This window comes from Erythrolamprus reginae, chromosome 4 (assembly GCF_031021105.1).
Source record: "Erythrolamprus reginae isolate rEryReg1 chromosome 4, rEryReg1.hap1, whole genome shotgun sequence".
NCBI lineage: Eukaryota > Metazoa > Chordata > Lepidosauria > Squamata > Dipsadidae > Erythrolamprus > Erythrolamprus reginae.
This window is the reverse complement of record NC_091953.1, coordinates 68122556-68143043: the sequence shown is the minus strand read 5'-3', so window position 1 is coordinate 68143043 and position 20488 is coordinate 68122556. Positions and strand designations below refer to the sequence as shown.

The window sequence follows — 20488 nt, the reverse complement described above, 5'->3', positions numbered from 1 at the left end:
TTAGAAAATCGTTCCCGAAGGAAAACCTCTACTTGGTAGGTCTTAGAGAAGATATTACTGCAAGGGCATTGCACGCCTTTTGTGGAAAAGATTTACCTGCTGCTTTGGGTCTTCCTTGCCCTTTCAAAATAAAAGGAGTCCATAGGATAGGGGCAATTCGCCCTAAAAATTTAGATAATCAGCAGAAGACACTATAAGACCTAAACAGGTTATAATGAAATTTCTAGACTATGTGGAGAAAGAAGAAATGTTGAGAACCTATAGCAATCACAGAGGTCCAGTGAAAGTGAGAGGCTGCAGAATTCTCTTATTTGCAGATTATTCAGCAGAAGCCACAAGGAAAAGAAAGGCATTTAGTGAAATATGCTCTACATTAGCAAAACAAAAGGTGCGCTTCCAATTACTTTATCCTGCCATTTTAAGGGTCCGCAATTCGGATGGCTCTTTTACAACATAATTCGGCAAAAGAAACTCAGACATGCACTGCCATCTAGCAACGAAATAGAGTCACGCAACCCAAGGCTGTTATGCTACAGATACTACAATTACTGGGGAGGGAAGAAGGAGATGGCCACCTGGTACCAGAAAAAAGAGAAGTCATTTAAATTATAGAACACTAACTGAGAAAATAATCTAAGCTATAAGCTCCTTTTCCATGTTATATAAGGAAATGTTATTAATTGGTAATTTCTGTATTTTTACTATTGCTTTACTGAGCTTTAAAAGTTGATCATTGTAGAAGATCTTGTAACTAAAATTAAAACCTCAAAAAAACCTAAAACCAAATCTAATCTTAAATCCAATACCATAATCAAAACTACAACTGAAACGGTACTAGAATTGCTATGCACACAACTATACATTGAACATACATTACCTGGGATAAGCCAGCCTCCATAATATGAAACTTTGGATGCAATGGGTGGACGCCAAGGAAATCTTGACTTGGAGAGAGGTCATGAGTTTTTTCCAAAACTGAGCGGTGAATTGAAGACTGCGGTCAGAGACGATGGTGTCGGGTAATCCGTGGAGGCAGAAGATGTGCTGGATAAATAGTTGAGCTGTGGTCTTGGCTGTAGGGATTCAACGACAAGGGATGAAATGAGCCATCTTGTTTAACATATCCACTACTACAAATATAGCAGTGAACCCTTGAGAAACAGGTGAGGAAGTCCATGGAAATGGTACCCCAGGGTCTTTCAGGTGTAGGCAAAGGTTGTATGTATGGTACACTTGCGTTGTATGGTTTTATATAATGGGTTTTTTAGATATCTCTTTTTAAATATTAGATTTGTTCACTTGTATACTGTTTATTATTGTTGTGAGCCGGCCCAAGTCTTCGGAGAGGGGCGGCATACAAATCTAATAAATTATTATTATTAAATTATTATTGTAAGAATCCCGGAAGGGGGGTATTGGTGGCGTTGGCTTGGCAACAACAGATGCATGAGTTAACGTAGGCACTGACATCATGGTGGAGTCTGGGCCACCAAAAGGTACGAGAGACGAGGTGTAGCGTTTTGAAGAGGCCAAAATGGCCGGCTGCGGGATTGTCGTGGCACTGGTTGAGGATGAGACCTTGGAGTGGACCTGCGGGAACATAGAGCAGGTCACGGTAGTGGAGCAAGTCATCAGTGACGGTCCATGGAGAATCAGGTTCTAGGTCTTATTTCCTTTGGGTGACAAAGGGGTCCTGTCGTTGCGCTTCCCGAATTCGTTCTCAAAGATCTACTGCATCATGGGCGGCTGCAATCGATGCAAGAGGCAAAATAGTACAAAGCGGCGCAGGTTCTTGAGTTTGCGAGACAATGCATCGGTTTGTTTGTTGTCCCACTTAGAAATGTAGGTAATGTGGAAATTGAATCTGGCAAAGAAAAAGGAGCATCGGATTTGTCTCTGGCTTAGCTTCCTGGTAGTTTGGAGAAATTCCAAATTTTTGTGGTCAGTTCTGACCTGTACTTGAAGTGGTCGATAAAGTCTCTATAAAGATCTCATTCATAAAATGTTGGAATACTGCGGGAGTATTGGTAAGTCCAAAAGGCATGACAGTAAATTCAAAATGGTCATAGCAGGTGGCAAAGGCGGTCTTCCATTCATCACCTTGACGAATGCGAATGAGGTTGTAGGCGCCTCATAAATCGATTTTGGTGAAAATGGTTGCTATGCGGAAGCGGTCCATGAGTTCAGAGATTGAAGGTAGCGGTTGCGAATGGTAATGGAATTGAGTTTACAATAGTCACAGCAGAGTCTGAGGTCTCCGGTTTTCTTTTTGACAAAAAGTACTGGGGCAGAGAGAGGTGAAGAGGGTTGGATAAACCCTCTGGCGAGGTTCTTATCACTAAAGTCTTTTAAGGCGGCTGATTCGAGTTGAGATATTGAATAGAGGCGTCCAGCAGGAAGTTTAACGTTGGGTAAGAGATCAATGGCACAGTCATAAGGTCGGGGGGGGGGGTAACTGGTCTGCTTCTTTTTCATCGAAAACATCAGCGAAGTCAGAAAGATCTGGTGGGAGGGTGCCGGCGAGGTAGGCAGGAAGTGGAGTAGTAAACGGTGGACAGATGTGGTTGACACATTGTAGACTTGGAAAGGAGATATGGTTTTGGGACCACACGATGTTGGGATCGTGGTTCTGAGCGATGCTAAGCCCAGGACCATAGGAAATTGGAGGCCTTTGGTGACATAAAATTGAATAGGTTCTTCATGGTGTTCGATGGTTAAGGTAAGTGGTTGGGTCTGAAATTTGATTGGTCCGGACAAGAGAACTCGGCCGTCGATAGTTTCGACAATAATAGAAGGTGTGACGGAGCACAATGGTACGGCATGAGAATGAGTGAAGGTCTCATCCATGAAATTGGTGGTGGCTCCGGAATCTAGTGAGGCAGTAGCAGAGAGGGTTTTGGGTGGGTTTTCTAAGTTCACCTTAGTGACTAAGGTCAGGTGTCTTGAAGGTCTCGGTTCATCTGTCTTACCATTGCCATTCGGTTTGGTGCCTGCCCAGCCTAAGGTTTGTTTTAGGCCAGGCTCTGGTCGTTTCCCGGCAAGGTAGCCTGGACCCGAAATGCAGGCACGGTGTTCGAGACTCGAGTAGACGTGGGAGTGAGACGTCTTCTCTGAGGGCACGTAGGTAGCATATTTTCAGCCTCTCCACAATACATGCATAGGCCTTCCGCTCGACCTTTGGCTCTCTCGGCTTCACTCAGGTGAAGTCTGGCCATACCTAGATCCATTGGTTCCTCTCGAGTGACGACAGCTGGTCGGTTTCCCGTTTCTGTTGGCATCTGGAAGGGACATCTTGGCACTGAGTTGAAACCATTGTTTTGAAATCTTTGGCATGGAGCTGGCACTGATCTGGTTCTCTCTCCAAATTGGTTTTCGTATCTGGTGACACGGTTCTGGGCAGATGACAAATTAGTCTCGATAGTCAAACAGGTCTGGTAGAGTTCATTTAACGTGTTAGGTGTTGGTTGGCGTGTCATCTCATGCACAATTTTGGGTTTCAGGCCATCTTGGAACAGTTCCATAAGGGCTTGCTCATTCCAATTCAGGGGTGTGACTAGTTTCCGGAAGTTAGAGATATACTTAGAGATGGTTTTGTTGCCCATGTGCAATTGGCGTAACTGATAGTGTTTTGTACGCACATGGGGTCTTGAAATTCTTGTTCAAACCTCTGGCGAAAAGCAGCATAATTTTGCAGGATTGGATCCTGGCGTGCTAAAAAGGGTATTGCCCTCTCAAATGCAGCAGCTTTACAAAGGCTTATAATGAAAGAGACTTTCATATCATCCCTAGCAAAATCCTCTGGAGATGAGTTGAAAAAGTTCCGACATTGTTGGAGGAATACATCAAGTTGGTCTCTTGCCCCTGTAAAAACGGGTGGCTTAGCTAAGTAAATCTTTGGCCTTGATTGAATGATGACTTGTGGTTGAACGGGGACCGCGGCTACCGTTTGTGTTAAAGCATGGACATAATTTACTAAATTGGCCATCCTGAGCTGGCTGGTTGAATTTCTTATCTAATTCAGACATGGGAGTTCTCAACACTGTTCTGGATTCTGTTTGGAACTTTGGTTAATTGAAAATAACACTTACTGGATGCAGAGATTTATAAGTAAAAACTCAATCTTTATTTCTCCTCTCCTCCGTATTCAAAATGCATTACAGGCAGTCAAATTCTTTCCTCTCATTTCTTCACGATAAGAGCACACAAAAGCCTTTCTCCAGATCTCCTCCCTTATCTTAAGATTTATGGCTAGGCTGCGTTACTTCACAGCAATAAAAACAGCTGTTAAATAGCAGAGAAAAGATTAGCCGTATCTGCACACCTCCATGATGGATTTACAACATTGAGAACTCCGCCCTTCTTCCCCACTGGCACCCGGACGTGACGAATAAATCACTTCAGTAATTAACCCGTTCCTCCCCTTAATATCTCTTCCCTAACACTTGTCTCTGCACCTTCCTGAAATGTGGATTTAACCACCTATTATCTGTCTCTTCTTCACTGGAGTCTGGGCTCATAGCAACGTCCTGTGGCTGGCCTCCTACCTGTTCTGACACCTGTAACCCAGGACCTGCCACTAATTCATAAACACTATCTGTATCAGAATCTGCAAAATCTTCACAATCTTCCAACTGACCAGGAGTATATACAACAACCTCTAACTCAAGTGTCCTCAAACTTGACAGCTTTAAGACTTGTGGACTTCAACTCCCAGAATTCCTCCACTAGTCATATTAGCTCAGAAATGGGAATTGAAGTCCACAAGCATTAAACTTGCTAAATTTGAAGACTCTTGCACTCCTAACCCCTAACTCAAACAAACAAACGAGGACAATTCATTTTGTTAGTTGTTCCTTTAGTTACAGAAATGGCTAGGGATAGAATCATTTACAATTACAGTTCCCTGCTGAGGTTGCCTTAATACTACTACTATACCATGAGTTTTCAAAGACCCCTTCTTGACTACTCAAATTTTCACAAATGAAGTACATGGAAATATATGGTGATGATGATAAACCTGAAATACTCCTTAAAATGAGTGTTTCTAGAGCAAGGGTCTCCAAGCATGGCAACTTTTAAGAGTTGTGGACTACAACTCCCAGAGTTCCTCAGCCACCTTTGCTGGCTGATGAACTTTGGGAGTTGAAGTCCACAAGTCTTAAAGTTGCCAAGGTTGGAGATCCCCGTTTTAGAGCACTAAAGATTCAGTGAAACTCCCGTTTTCCTCGAGAAAGTACTCGAAGCTGCAAGATTTACCAGGAAGTTATAAACTGTGAACACATCTTATCCCCACCCCCTTTATCTATTCTTATCTATTTGCATTTTTCCCCTTTCCATGTTGGGAGTGGAGGCGACGGGAGGGGGAAGGAAAGGTGGGCGTGGCTAACCTACCAAGGGAGAGAGACACCAAAGAGAGCAGCACAGCAGCTCAGCACTTGCAAATATTTTCCCCGGTCTTGAATGAACCTCATATGCTATAGCAACCTCAAATGCCTCAAAAAAGAGTTGCAAATGCCGAGCTGCATCTTGGGGGTAAACAACTACAGTACCCACCTCCGTTGGATCAGGCGGGTGTTTTATTTCCCCAAAGTTTTTATTTCTTGCTCCTCTTGGAAAACTTTTTGATGTGGGAGGAAAAGTGAGCCCCCCCCACACACACACCACTTGCAGAGGTTGGAAAAGGTAAAAAAGTGGGGAGGGGGGGAGGGTTGCAGAGAAATAATGGCTCCCCTTCCTGCCCCAAAACTTCAGGGAAATAAAACGGGACACACCCTCAGGGGTCAGGAGTGATCCCAGGCCAGCCTGGCAGGTAAAGGGAGAGTAACCTGTGGCTACAGCCACAGCTCCTCCTCCTCCAGCACCACCCTTTATGTCTTATACACCGAAAAATACAGTAATCTAATGAAAATGATGTCTTTTTTGCGAATTATTATATCCCATGCAAACAATCTGCCTTTTTATAAAGTATGATGATATTATGAAACTTAATACATCTATATCTCATTTTCTATGGCAGGGTAAGTGCCCACACATTCATTACCACAAGCTAATAGCTGCAAAGGAAAAAGGAGGGATTAATGCCCTAAATATTAGGGGATACAATTTAGTATGCATGATGAGGCACATTTGTGATTGGCTAAAAGGCACAAGTATTTTTTCAGCACATGATTTAGAATCTCAATACTGTGCACCCTGGTTACCTTGCTACATGTTTAAGATAGCTCAATTACCATCACATATTAAAAAATCAGTTGTTTTCCATGATACCATAGCAACATGGAAGGCCCTATATATAAAATACCACCTGTCATTTCAGGTATCTGTACAGTACTGTATTTACCACTTTGGAATCACCCGGGGTTCCCACAGGACTGAGAAAATAAGATGTTTAGGGCAGTGATTTTCAACCTTTTTTGAGCCACGGGACATTTTTTACATTTACAAAACCCTGGGGCACACCACCAACCAAAATGACACTCGTAACGCAGTACATATTATACATATAGTTATTAATATAGTTTCTAAATGTATTTATACTCACTTAGTGTGAAACCTGGGCCTGTTTCAATGAACACAAAAAGGAGATCCTGGCAGGAATGGTAGTTTGGGGACCCATGTTTAATTTCCCCACGGCACACCTGACTATGTCTCACGGCACACTAGTGTGCCACGGCACACTGGTTGAAAAACACTGGTTTAGGGAATGGAAATCAAAAGGCATCCTGCTAGTGAAACACCTCCTGCATGAAACATTTTCTTTAGAAAATGGAGGCATTTTCTGAGTATATAGTGTACTTTCTTTACACAGACAGAGCTGGACGTAGTGATACATCCATTCACTCTGACAGAATGTTATTTACAAGAGAGGTTAAAAGGTTCCTTGGGGGTACTCCAAATAAATTGAAGAGCAAATTATGAAGGGGGGGGGGAAATAATATGTTCACTTCGAAGGATAGGATAGCAATTCAAGTATATATTATATTTTGTGTGTTCACATAAATATATGAATATTCATTTCTGACAAAGGGGAATATTTCATAAGGACCTATGTAACTATATTTTTTATGAATCCAATGACCTCTGAAACAAAAACGATTTACTATATAATAAGACACTGAACTGTGTAATTATTGTTTGACACTCTGTCATGTTTTATTGTTGTTTGTAACATAAAATTTGAAAATAATTTTTAAAAAACCATGGCAGCAGCGAGGCTTAGATTTGCAAACATTTGTCCCTTGGACAGACAAGACCAAATTGGAGATATTTGGCTCTCATGCAGAATGCTCTGTTTGACAAAAACCAAATACAGTACAGGCTATTAGCACAGACATCTTGTATCAAACATCAAGGATAGTGGTAGAGGGGTGATAATTTGGGCTTGTCTTGTAGCCAGAGGACCTAAGTATTTGCAGCCATTGAGTTGACCATGAACTCTTCTGTATACCAAAGTATTCCAGAATCAAATGTGAGGCCATCTGCCTGACAGCTAAAGTTTGGCCAACATTGAAGTCATGCAGCAGGACAGTGATCCCAATCACAGCAGCAAATCTAGCAGCAGAATGTCTGAAAAAGAAGAGTCAAGGTGTTGCAACGGTCCAGTCAAAGTCCAGACCTCAATCTGATTGAAATGTTGTGGTGGGACCTCAGGAGGGCTGTGCATCAACAAATGCTCACAATCCTCAGTGAACTGAAGCAGTATTGTGAAAAAGACTGAGATAAAATTCCTCCACAACGAGTAAATTCATATGAGAAATGATTATTTCCAATTATTGCTGCTAAAGGTGATTATACAGACCGTTGAGTCATAAGGTGTACTTCGTTTTTCACACATTGCTTTTCCATTTTGGCTTTCTTTTTTGTAAAGTAAATGATGACATGGTGTAATATGTTATGGGTTATTCATGTTTTATTTTTAATATTGGACATGATACCTAAAACCATATAACTTATGGAAAGAAAGGGTGCAGTTTCTTTTTCACATGATTGTATCTACCTAATTTCTAAACCACCCATCTTGCCTAAGTGACTCTGGACAGTTTACAATAAAATCTGAGGAATATGACAACAAGATGGTGGATGAAATTACCCAAATGGCAGTAAAGAGAGATATTTTGGTTATGGGTGATTCCAACATGCCTGATGTTGACTGGAATATCCCCAGTGCCCTTACATGCAAAAGTAAGAATATAGTCACACTTCCCTCTAAGCTGCGCAGCGCGCTATAGCTCAGAGGTTTTTAACCCTCAGCCCAGGAATTTCAAATTCCAGCGCACAGGACCGGAATTTGAAATTAAAGGAACTGTGGCTGCTCTGTAAACAACAGTTTGCAGCAACAGTTCCTTCAAGTAAAGGCGGGAAAGAAAGGGGCCAATTACAGGCCTGCTTTCTTCCCTGCCCCTTAAATCCTGGATGTTCTCCTCCCCGCCCCCTGGCAGCCAAATGGTTGTTTAGCTGCCAGCTGGGTAAGGTAAGAAAACCGTCCAGGGGCCCTGGGTCTGGCGGCGCAATCCGCCGCTGGGCCTCTAAGCATCCGTGGGATGGGGGTTGGGACAAGGGTGGGGGGTGACAACTGAGGGCCCTGCGCCAAGCCACCGGCCTATCGCGGTTCCCCTGCCGCTCAGACCCGGGCGCCGGCTTGCCGCAGCCCACCCACAACACAGGTCCGGCCGCCGGCCTATCGCAGCTTCCCCACCACCCAGGCCCAGCCGCCGGCTTTCCACAGCCTGCCCACCACCCAGACCCGGCCGCTGGCTTTCCACAGCCTGCCCAGCACCCAGGCCCGGCCGCCGGCTTGCCGCGGCCTGCCCGCTACCAGGTCCTAGAGAATAAGGAAAGTTTCCCGGGAAGCCCCCATGCTTCTGGCCCCGAAAACATATTTATGCAAGTGAGTGGTGTTGCAGGGCAGGAAAAAAAAGAAGAGAGTAAGACAGAGAGAAAAAAGAGATGAAGGAAGAGAAAAAGAAGGAAATGGAGGGAGAGAGAAATAGAAAGGAAAGGAGGAAGAAAGAGGGAAAGAATGAGAGGGAAGGAGGGAGGGAGAGAGAAAGAAGAGAGGGGGAAGAGAGGGAGGAAGAGAGGAAAAGTGAGAAACAGCTAGAAAAAAGAGAGAGGGAGGTAAAGAGAGAAAGAAAGGAAAAGAATGGGAGTAAGAAAGAGAGAAAGAAAATCAAAATATAGTTTGAAACTAGCTTTTGGTTTTGCTGGTTGTTTTATTTTTAATAGTTTTATTTATTTTTTTTAATAAAAAAGAAGGGAAATATTTATATCAAACTATATTTTGATTTTCTTTCTCTCTTTCTTACTGCCATTATTACCCCCAGTATAGTGTCTGAATATGTCACATGTTTGTTTGTTTTTTTGCTGAATTTGAAAATTAAGGGAGACTAGGATAGATTTATATATATGTTTTTTATGTCGGATCACCCTGGTATATTGAAGGAACGTCACAGCTCTTTTTTGCCTCTAGGCCCCTTACAAGGCAGAAGCTGCCAGATCAAATTCCAGTAAGGGTGTGGCTAGAGCAGTGTTTCCCAACCTTTTTTGAGCCGCGGCACATTATTCATATTTTCAAAATTCTGGGGAACACTGAGGGGGGGCGGGGGGGGGGGCTAAAGAAAAGTTTGGACAAAAAAAATCTCTTCCTCCATTTCACTCTATTTCTCCCTTCCTCTTTCTCTCTCTTCTTTCCTTCCCTTCTTTCTCTCTCTCCATCCTTTTCTTTCTTTCTTCCTCTCTTTTTTGCTCTCTTTCTCTCTCCCTCCTTCCCTCCCTCTATGTCTTTCCCTCTCCCTCCTTCCCCCCTCTCTTTCTCTCTCTCTTGCTTTCTTTCCCTCTCTCTTGCTTTCTTTCTCTCTCATTCTCTCTCCCCTCCTTTTTCTCTCTCTCTCTTTCTCTCTCGTTCACCACGCCGGCAACAGAGAGAAAAAGAAAGAGAGAGAGCCGAAGAGAGAGTGGAGGGAGAGAGCCGGCGGCCGTTGTCTTCGCCTCCGCCCGCCGGCTCTGCAGCTAAGAGGCAGCAGCCATCAGCCCCCTCGCCCTCCCAGGCGTCCCCAGCGCCCAGCCACGCGCCGCCTCCCTTTAGCCCGGCTGACTTTTCCCTGCTGTCGTTTTCTCTTCATGGCGCAAAGCCACAGTCCCGGACTCCCGGATCGCTCGCTTCTCCAGCCAGCAAGCCGGCTGCCCGGAAAAGCATCGCACTTTTTCAATGCGCGGCGCTTTCCTGGGCAGATGGCTTTGCTGACCGGAGAAGCGAGCGATCCGGGAGTCCAGGACTGTGTGGCTTTGCGCCATGAAGAGAAAACGGCTCGGGCAGCAGGAAAAAGTCGGCCATTTTCTCTTCATGGCGCAAAGCCACACAGTCCCGGACTCCCGGATTGCTCGCCCCAAGGCAGGAAGCGGCTGCGGAGGAGAGGGGGCAGATCGTGCCCCAAGACAGGAGGCGGCGGAGGAGGAGGAGGAGGAGGAGAGGGGGCGGAACGTGCCCCAAGGCAGAAGGCGGCGGCGGAGGAGAGGGGGCAGCTTACGGGGAACGGTGCTTGCAGCTGTCCCCCGGCTACTGCCAGATGCCGCTGTTTCCAGCGCTTTCCTGCTGGGCCCCAAAGAAGGAAGGTGGGAAAAAGGAGGCGCGAATAATGAAGCTCTCCTTTTTCCCCGCCTTCCTTCTTTGGGGCCCAGCAGGAGAGCGCCGGAAACAGCTGCATCAGGCAGTAGCCGGGGGACAGCTGTGAGTGGGATCTCTAGGTCCGAGGCACCGGCGGTCCGGCACCGGCAGCGCCCCGCCCAGCTGGAGCTTCCCTAGGCTTCGCGGCACACCTGGCCATGTCTCGCGGCACACCGGTTGGGAAACGCTGGGCTATAGAACATGGCCGAAATGGTGCCATCCTAGTCTCCCTTAATTTTAAAATTTCAGCAAAAAATATGTGATGCATATATATATATATATAAATATATATATGCCGCCCAGTCCTGAAGTGACTGCTGCTCAGACACTATACTTTTCCGCCCACACCGAACAAAAATTAGAGGGAAATATAATAGAGGCCTTTACAGGAGCAGCTTTGGCACAGCTGGTTAAGACACCAACTAGAGGGGAGAATATTCTAGATTTAGTTTTTACGAATGGGAATTGGGTTTCAGAGGTCAAGGTGGGAGAAAATTTAGGTTACAGTGACCATCTATGTTTGTGGTTTCATGTAAAAACTGATTGTGAGCAATCCTATACTGCAACCAAAGTATTAGATTTCAGAAAAACAAATTTTAATGCAATGGGGGAATATTTAAATAATGAATTAAAGGGGAGGGATAAAATGGCAGGAGCGAGCACCCAGTGGACTGTATTAAAAAAGGCCATCTTAAAAGCCACTGGACTGTATCTAAAGGAAATAACTAAAGGTAAAAGGAAGAAGAAACCGCTATGGTTTAGCAATGATGTAAGGGCTATATAGTCAATGAAAAAAAGGCTGCCTATAGGAGATATAAAGAGTCTGGAAGTATAGCTGATAGGTGTATAAAATGAGACAGAAGGAGACGAAACAGATAATATATGCTGCTAAAGCCTCAAAAGACGAAGAAATTGCCAAATCTGTAAAGAAGGGGGATAAAACCTTCTTCAGATATATTAGTGATAGGAATAAGAAAAACTGCAGCATCACGAAGCTTAGTACCAGGAACAATACATGCATTGATGGGAATAAGGAGATGGCTGACAATTTCAATAGCTACTTCTGTTCAGTTTTCTAAAAGGACACCTTACAAAATAATACTATAGAGGGATATAGCATTGCTTCCAGCTGTACGGATTCAGCTCCAGTGATCTTAGAAGCCCATATCTTAGAAGAACTTGAACGATTAAAGATAAATAAGGCAATGGGTCCAGATGGCATCCACCCCAGAGTTCTTAAAGAACTCAGATCTGTCATTGCTACCCCCCTGACTGATTTGTTTAACCAATCCCTGTTAACAGGAGATGTTCCTGAGGATTGGAGAATGGCCAGTGTTGTGCCTATCCACAAGAAGGGCAATAGGGAAGAAGCTGGTAACTACAGGCCAGTTAGCTTGACATCAGTTGTAGTTAAAATGATGGAGACTACTCAAAAAGAGGATAAATCAGCACCTAAAAAACAATAACTTATTGGACAGCATGGCTTTACTGAAGGCAAATCATGTCAGACTAATCTCATTGATTTCTTTGACTATGTCACAAAGGTGTTGGATCAAGGTGGTGCCGTGGATATTGCCTATCTGGACTTCAGCAAAGCCTTTGATACGGTTCCACATAAAGAGCTGAAAGATAAATTAGTGAAGATTGGACTTAATCCCTGGATAGTTCAATGGATTTGCAGCTGGCTGAAGCGTAGACATCAGAGTTATTGTTAATGGCGAGTATTCTGAGCAGAGACAGGTTACAAGCGGTGTGCCACAAGGGTCTTTTCTGGGTCCTATTCTTTTTAATATGTTTGTGAGTGACATAGGGGAAAGTTTGGTAGGGAAGGTTTGCCTATTTGTCGATGACTCTAAAGTGTGCAATAGGGTTGATATTCCTGGAGGCATCTGTAATATGGTAAATGATTTAGCTTTACTACATAAATGGTCAAAGCAATGGAAACTGCAGTTTAATGTTTCCAAATGTAAAATAATGCACTTGGGGAAAAGGAATCCTCAATCTGAGTATTGTATTGGCAGTTCTGTGTTAGCAAAAACTTCAGAAGAGAAGGATTTAGGGGTAGTGATTTCTGACAGTCTCAAAATGGGTGAACAGTGCAGTCAGGCGGTAGGGAAAGCAAGTAGGATGTTTGGCTGCATAGCTAGAGCTATAACAAGCCGGAAGAGGGAGATTATGATCCCGCTATATAGAGTGCTGGTTGGACCACATTTGGAATACTGTGTTCAGTTCTGGAGACCTCACCTACAAAAAGATATTGACAAAATTGAACGGGTCCAAAGACGGGCTACAAGAATGGTGGAAGGTCTTAAGCATAAAACGTATCAGGAAAGACTTAATGAACTCAATCTGTATAGTCTGAAGGACAGAAGAAAAAGGGGGGACATGATCAAAACATTTAAATATGTTAAAGGGTTAAATAAGGTCCAGGAGGGAAGTGTTTTTAATAGGAAAGTGAACAGAAGAACAAGGGGACACAATCTGAAGTTAGTTCAGGGAAAGATCAAAAGCAACATGAGAAAATATTATTTTACTGAAAGAGTAGTAGACCCTTGGAACAAACTTCCAGAAGACGTGGTTGATCAATCCACAGTAACTGAATTTAAACATGCTTGGAATAAACATATATCCATCCTAAGATAAAATACAGAAAATAGTATAAGGGCAGATTAGATGGATCATGAGGTCTTTTTCTGCCATCAGTCTTCTATGTTTCTAAAACACTTTCTCTGATTCCCACAGTTTTGTCAAATCTTTATTTCTTTTCCTTTGGCAGGGGAATTTCATAAGTTGTTAGGTGTCAAAATATCTTATCTCTTCTTTTGCTATTGCATTATATTTCTGTTCTGACCCAGCCTTAGCAGAACCAAGAAACAGATTCTTTGTCCTGAAAAATCCCTAGTTATTTAGCTATTGTGAACTAATGACATTCACGCATAGAAAAGTCCGGGCAATAATCCTTTCAAGGGTTAATTGCAATAACAGACGTTATCATCTTTGGATAATTGCCAGGCCAAGACCTTCCAGTCACAAAGATGTAAATTAATTCCTGGCATGAAGTCTCTGAAGCAGGAATCATAATAAGCAAATCTTCCAAAAGAAATACAAGGAAATCTTCCAAATGAAATATGAACGCTTGTCTCCTGCAACCACCTTTTGCTTCTACTTATTCCCCAGCCAGGGAAGAGCCATTCAGCCATATTCTTTCTGTTAATCCATTTTATTTTGTGTGAAGGAACAGTTTCTCATTAATAATCCCATTATGTTTAAATAATCCAGTATCTGTCTATTCATAAATTCTCATTAATTATTATAATATAAAATCTGTACTTTGTTTCAAATTTGTTTTTTTACAAAAACTACAAATTGTTTGAGTCTGCTGAGCTTGTTATATTTCTGGATTATTAGGTATAAACAATATAAGATATTCATTAAAATATTATTTTTACATTTTTAAAAATATCTGGATCATAATTATAATAAACATGACTGCAGAGTGTAGATTTATTCCAGCTATCAGTGAATGCTAAGAGACATTTAATACATTTGAAGTAAAAGATAGATTAAAAATACAGTGGAACCCCGACATAAGAGCTGCTCTACTTAAGAGCAACTCGAGATAAGAGCTGGGAGGGGAGAGATATTTTTGTTCTACTTACAAGCCCAAATTCGAGATACAAGCGCCAAGGAGCTGTCTCCTGAAGCCAAACGCTAACTTCCGCGTTCGGCTTCAGGAGACAGCTGCGAAGCGGCGCGTGTGTTTTAAAAGGTTGCAGCCGGCCTGGGGGGCTCGGGGGGGGGCTTGCAGCTTTCTTTCTTGCTCTTTTTCTTTCTCTCTTTTACCTTCCCTTCCTCTATTTCTTCTTTTCTTTCTCCTTCCCACCTTCTTCCCTCCCTCCCTCCCTTCACTCATTCCTCTCTTACTCTCCCCTTTCATAAGTTTCCTTGCTTCCTTCCTCTGTTCCTGTCCCTTCCCCCTTTCTTTCTTTCTTTCTTTCTTTCTTTCTTTCTTTCTTTCTTTCTTGCTCTTTTTCTTTCTCTCTTTTACCTTCCCTTCCTCTATTTCTTCTTTTCTTTCTCCTTCCCACCTTCTTCCCTCCCTCCCTTCACTCATTCCTCTCTTACTCTCCCCTTTCATAAGTTTCCTTGCTTCCTTCCTCTGTTCCTGTCCCTTCCCTCTTTCCTTCCTTCCTTCCCACCCTCCATCCATTCATTCACCCATTCCTCTCTTGATCGCTTAAAGCCGGTCCCTGGTGCAAAAAGGGTTGGGGACCTCTGTCCTACAGGATTGGGTGGCAGAGAAGTTGAACATATGTAAATTTAAAAGTTTAAGAAAGTTTACAAGTTAAGTGAAAGAAACTTCATTATTCATTTATATGTACATGTACATTTCTTCATTAAAAACATGTCTTTCTGCATAATTTAGACTAACTTTGTGAGTTTTTTGAGGGCTGGAACCAATTAAAATTATTTACATTAATTCCTATGGGGAAAAGTCGTTCGAGATAAGAGCTGCTCGACTTAAGAGCCCAGGTCCGGAACGAATTAAACTCGTATCTCGAGGTACCACTGTATATAGAATAAGGAAGCTATACTTCCATCTAAACAACATTGAGAGAAAAAGTATATGCACAAAATTTTCTTTATCACTTAAACCAAGTGACTCATTTTATTCACAAGCCAGATAAGAGACACACTGAATGACACTGTATAAAGAATATTTCCTTATCTGTCTGCCATTTGCTCCAGTGGTTCATAGATGGAAACAAAAGAAACTAATATTTTAATTGCCATATTATTCAAGCAGGATGTAGCCAAAGCTTCATAACAATTAGCAAAGATAGTAAGATGAATTTGCCACCATCAATTGGCATGATCAGCAAGCAACTTGAATATTATCTATTTCAAAATAAACTACCTATCATTTGAACAGCTATATCTGATTATAAACAGATTGAATTTGGTTCTAATTGCCATCAGAGGTTCTGGTTTTGATTTCTTAAAACAGAGCAATAAACACAGTTAATGAAAGCAAGAGTTTGAAAAAGCTTAAGAAAAGTTGTTAAATAGAAATTCTGTTTTTTGTTAAGACATAGTTAGCAAAGTAAATGTAACAAGAAAATGAGAAAGGAGCAAAGGAAATTTGAAGGAATTTAGGAAAAGAAGCAGGAAATATCTGATAGTACAAATTTTCTATAATACTACTGTAATTCTATAACCTTAATATATTTAGTATGTCTAAATAATATTGATTACTTTTATTATTAGCAACTAACTATTTCATATGTATAGTTCAATATTCTGGAAATGTGATATGTTTTAAATATTTTTTTAGGTATGATGCTTTGTGCATTCTCCTTCGTCATAGCAAGAATGTTCGTTTTTGGTTTGCACACAATGTACTTTTCAATGTTTCAAATCGCTTCTCTGAATATCTTTTGGAATGCCCTAGTGCTGAAGTAAGAGGAGCATTTGCAAAATTGATAGTATTTATTGCACACTTTTCATTACAAGATGGACCATGTCCTTCTCCTTTTGCTTCACCTGGACCTTCTAATCAGGTATGCAACCAAAATGCAATATGAAAAAACTGGCTTATATACAATAGTATAATAACCTGTTTTGATATAAAGCTTTGTAGTTGGTTAACTAACTAATTATGAATTCATGTTTCCTATATAGGTAATGGCTTATATAGGTAGTCCTCGAGTTGCAAGTCTTCATTTGTGAAGAATGATGAAAGTTACAATGGCACCGAAAAAAGATATTTATGGCCATTTTCACACACTTGCAATTGTTGTAGCATCCTCATGGTTATGTGATTAAAATTCAGGTGCTTAGCAACTGACTCATATTTAAAGGTTGCATTGTCCCAGGGTCATGTGATCCCCTTTTCCAGGGACACAAAGTCAATGAGAAAGGCAGTTCTCCACTGCACTTGGAAGGAGAGTCCAACATGGGTAAATTACCAATCCTATTGGTAGAGACTGAGTTAATTTAAATAATTAGCAGGAACCGCCCCCTAGTCGTCCCCATGAGCTTAGTTTTAAAAACTCAGTTCAAGTGTAGAGACTTGATTATTTTCTTCTGAGTAGTGTAAATTTTAGATATTAAAGAAATAATTACCTGTTTAATGTTTTTTTTCTTCTCTTTTGCTGGAGGTGAAGAAGATCTTCCGGAATGGGTCTCTGCCCTCCGCGGGCACCACCCCCACTGTTCTCTCCTCGGTGGCCTCTTCCCTCAGAGGGTACCACCCCGATCGAGGAGCAATACAGCCTGGGGTCCCTGGCCTCCGAGGCCAAACCCAGCTGCGAGCCGAAGGTGGGGAGGTCCGCCTCCCCCCACTGGGAGGTTCGAGGAGCAATCGCCTTAGAGGAGAAGCCGACTTGAATGCGTGCCAGCGCCTCTCAGCTGTTCGGCGGCCGTAATTGATTGCCACCGCCACCGCTTTTTTGCTGTTGCCGATAGCCGCGAATTCTTGGGCTCCAGTTGATCGCCGATGACGGTGAAAAGACGGAGATGGCTTCTCCTCAGCGATGGCGCTTTTCCCCGAGGAAGACAGGTTCCCAAAGCGGGGAGCACGCGAACGCCTCAGAGCGCTGCCATTTTGGGGGAAATTATTCCCGCGCCCGCCATAGCTGTCAAAGGCGGGAAAGTTCCTCTCCGCCCAGATGATGGGCGCGATCGAACCATCGGGCTATTCTGCGCTTGCGCAAGCCCTCGGAGTCCCCGTCCGCCATTTTATGTTCTGTACTTACAGTGAACTGCGGTTTCTCAAAGCTCCAGGTCTTGAGGACTCAATATTTGTGAGTATTATGGAGGATCACGCTATCCCCGAGAAGGTGTCCTTCCATACTACAGTCCCCAAGGACAAGATCAAGGCCAAGGCTAAAGATAAGGCTAAGACCTCACATGCCTCCTCCTCATCCTCTCTCAAAGAGGCAGAGAGGCATATCAAGGTCCTAGAGCAGAAGATGGAGGCAGCCCTTCACATTCCTATGATAGCTCCACTGCCTTCACAGCATTTGCCCCTGGCCAGGGACCCATCAATGCTCAAATCTACCGTGAGGCCTGCAGAGACATTTTCAGAAAAGGATTGGTCCCCAGAAAGGCAGTTTGAAACCATACCTCAGACTCTGCTTTCTCCTGCCCACAGTGTGACTAGGCCAGGTTCTACAAGTCACTCCTTAAGGAGTATGCAGGGCCCTTCAGCTACTTTTATGCCCACAGCAGCTGGGCTTCGAGCTCAACCTGAGACCTGGCAACAGATGTCCCCTACGCTGCAGGATATAATCACAAACGCGTACTCTCAGGGAATGGCAGCAGGGGTGCATCAATATAACCAACAACCTCGCCCAATACAATCCAGAAATCTCTGGCCTGCACCGCTCCCCTCGGGTTTGGGGTCCTGGGCCGATGAGACATCCCCTTTAGATGACAATGAGAAAGAATACGATCTATCAGATGATGAAACCGTCCCTGAACAATCAGTAGCGGCTGGTTTATTTAAACCATCGATCTTTAGAATTCTGCTGCACAAGGCCAAACAGGCGGTAGACTTACCTGGTCCTACTAAGTCAACTGACACCTCTGACGGGGCCAAACCATCTGTCACCTTGTTTAAAGAACCTCAACCCGAGTCAGACCACATACCATCCTCAGAGATTTTCCGCGAGAGCGTGAAACGCCCCTGGCAACACCCGGCAGCAGCACAAGGCCCCTCTGCCGTGGAAAGGAAATTCTATACCTTTGATGAGGAGGTGGAAAAGCTGCTGGAATTTCCACCTATTGATCAGCCAGTGATACAGCTGATTTCCAAAGCTTTGGTACCTTTGGAAACAGGTGACAGACTCAAGCCGGAGGACAGGAAAGCAGAGGCTCTGTTGCGAAAGGCGCATCAGATGGCTAGCTGGGGGTTTAGGGCGGCAGCTGCTGCATCCTTTTTCGATAGGGCGTCAATAGTGTGGTTGCAGGAAATGCATGCCCAACTCGGGCCAGATGAGGGTCGCTTACGTCAAGACCTAGGGAAGCTTTTGGCAGCAGCAGAATTTTCGGCTGATGCCACCCTCCATGCAGCTAAGTTCTCGGCAAGAAGTATGGCAACCACACTTTCCTCCAGGCGCCTCCTCTGGCTGAGGAGCTGGCCGGCGGATTCAAAATCAAAATGGAACCTGGCCTCATCGCCCTTTCAAGGGGACAAGCTTTTTGGGGAAGCATTGGAGCCAATCCTCATTGAGGACAAGGACAAGAGGAAGTCCCTTCCCAGAGTCTACAGACGCCAGGACCATCGAGCCACCCCCTATGCACGCCGGCAGCCCTTTCGGTGGGACACCTGTTCGAGTGCAGGTCAGAATACAAGACAATATCCTTAGAACCAATATAATCAGACCACGTTTAGAGGTGACCGAGCACCCTTCCAGGATAGACAGAGAGGTTATCAACAAGTGAGATGGCCCTTTAGAGGCAACCCGAGGGGCTTCAAATGTACTAAATGACTCAGTACTGCATCCCATAGGAGGCAAACTCCAATCTTTCAGTGCCTCCTGGCGGACCACATCCTCCGACAAATGGGCGTTGGCCACCATTTCCCAAGGTTTACGTTTGGAGTTCCTCCAGCCCCCACCAAATCGCTTCGTACAGTGTCCAGCTCTTTGGGATCCACAGAAAAGAATACAACTTCAACGGGAGATTGCTCATCTCTTGGATATACAGGCAATAGAAAAAGTGCCCAGTCACGCAGAAGGTACAGGCTTCTACTCGATAGTATTCCTTGTACCAAAGACATCAGGAGGTTTCAGAATGATCCTGAATCTCAAACATCTAAATACCTTCATACGATACAGAGGGTTTTGGATGCATTCCCTCCAAACCATTCTGGCATCTATTCGACATCACGACCTCCTTTCATCTATAGACTTAAAAGAGACCTATCTACATGTGCCAATCTTACCAGCACATCGAAGATTTCTCCGATTTTACCTGAATGGGGCCCACTATCAATACCGAGCCATGCCGTTTGGCCTTTCCTCGGCCCCTCGGACTTTTACCAAACTACTAGACATCCTAACAGCCCACCTCAGATCTCGATCCGTCAGGCTGTTGGCGTACTTGGACGATATCATCATTCTGTCCAGGTCCCCCTCCAGGGCACGAGAAGATGTGGCTCTTACGAGACAAACGCTAGAGTCCCATGGATTCACTATCAACGAAGAGAAGAGTCATCTTCTTCCCACGACCAGACTGCTGCACCTGGGGTCTATAGTAGATACGACCACGGGTACCGTGTCCTTGTCCCCGGAGAGGATAACAAACATTCGACAATTGGTCTCCAACGTCCGATACCAACATCGCGTATCTCTGGCCCTGCTTTCCAAGGTGATAGGGACATTGGTGTCGTCCATAGGCATTGTGCCTTGGGCTCTACACCATATCCGGTTCCTACAATGGTTTCTCCTTCCATCACAGAGGGCCAAAGTGAGTCACTCGCACAAACGGGTACGGATTCCTCCGGAAGTCAGGGAGTCATTGAAATGGTGGATCTCCCCAGCTTTACTTCAGGGTTCACTCTTTCGCAACTGAGACCGCCTTATTCTTTCAACAGATGCAAGTCTGTCAGGCTGGGGGGCTCACATGGGGTCTCACATGGCCCAAGGCCTCTGGTCTCCGGAAGACTTGAATCCTGTCAATATCAACTACCTCGAACTCAAGGCGTTCTTCCATGCCCTACAAATTTCACATGCTGGGTTCAGGGCAGGCACGTGTTAGTATTGACCGACAATGTTGCGACCAGAGCCCACCTGAACCATCAAGGGGGCACAAAGTCGA

At 44.0% G+C, this 20488-nt stretch overlaps 1 protein-coding gene across 1 annotated transcript in view; it reads left to right on the top strand.

Annotated features, from left to right (window-relative positions):
* Positions 1–20488, top strand: part of USP9X (ubiquitin specific peptidase 9 X-linked) — a 270458-nt gene that overhangs the window by 203419 nt on the left and 46551 nt on the right. The window contains exon 38 of the mRNA XM_070750538.1: positions 15999–16224. Coding sequence (XP_070606639.1) covers positions 15999–16224 — 226 coding nt within the window. The remainder of the gene's footprint in view (positions 1–15998; positions 16225–20488) is intronic.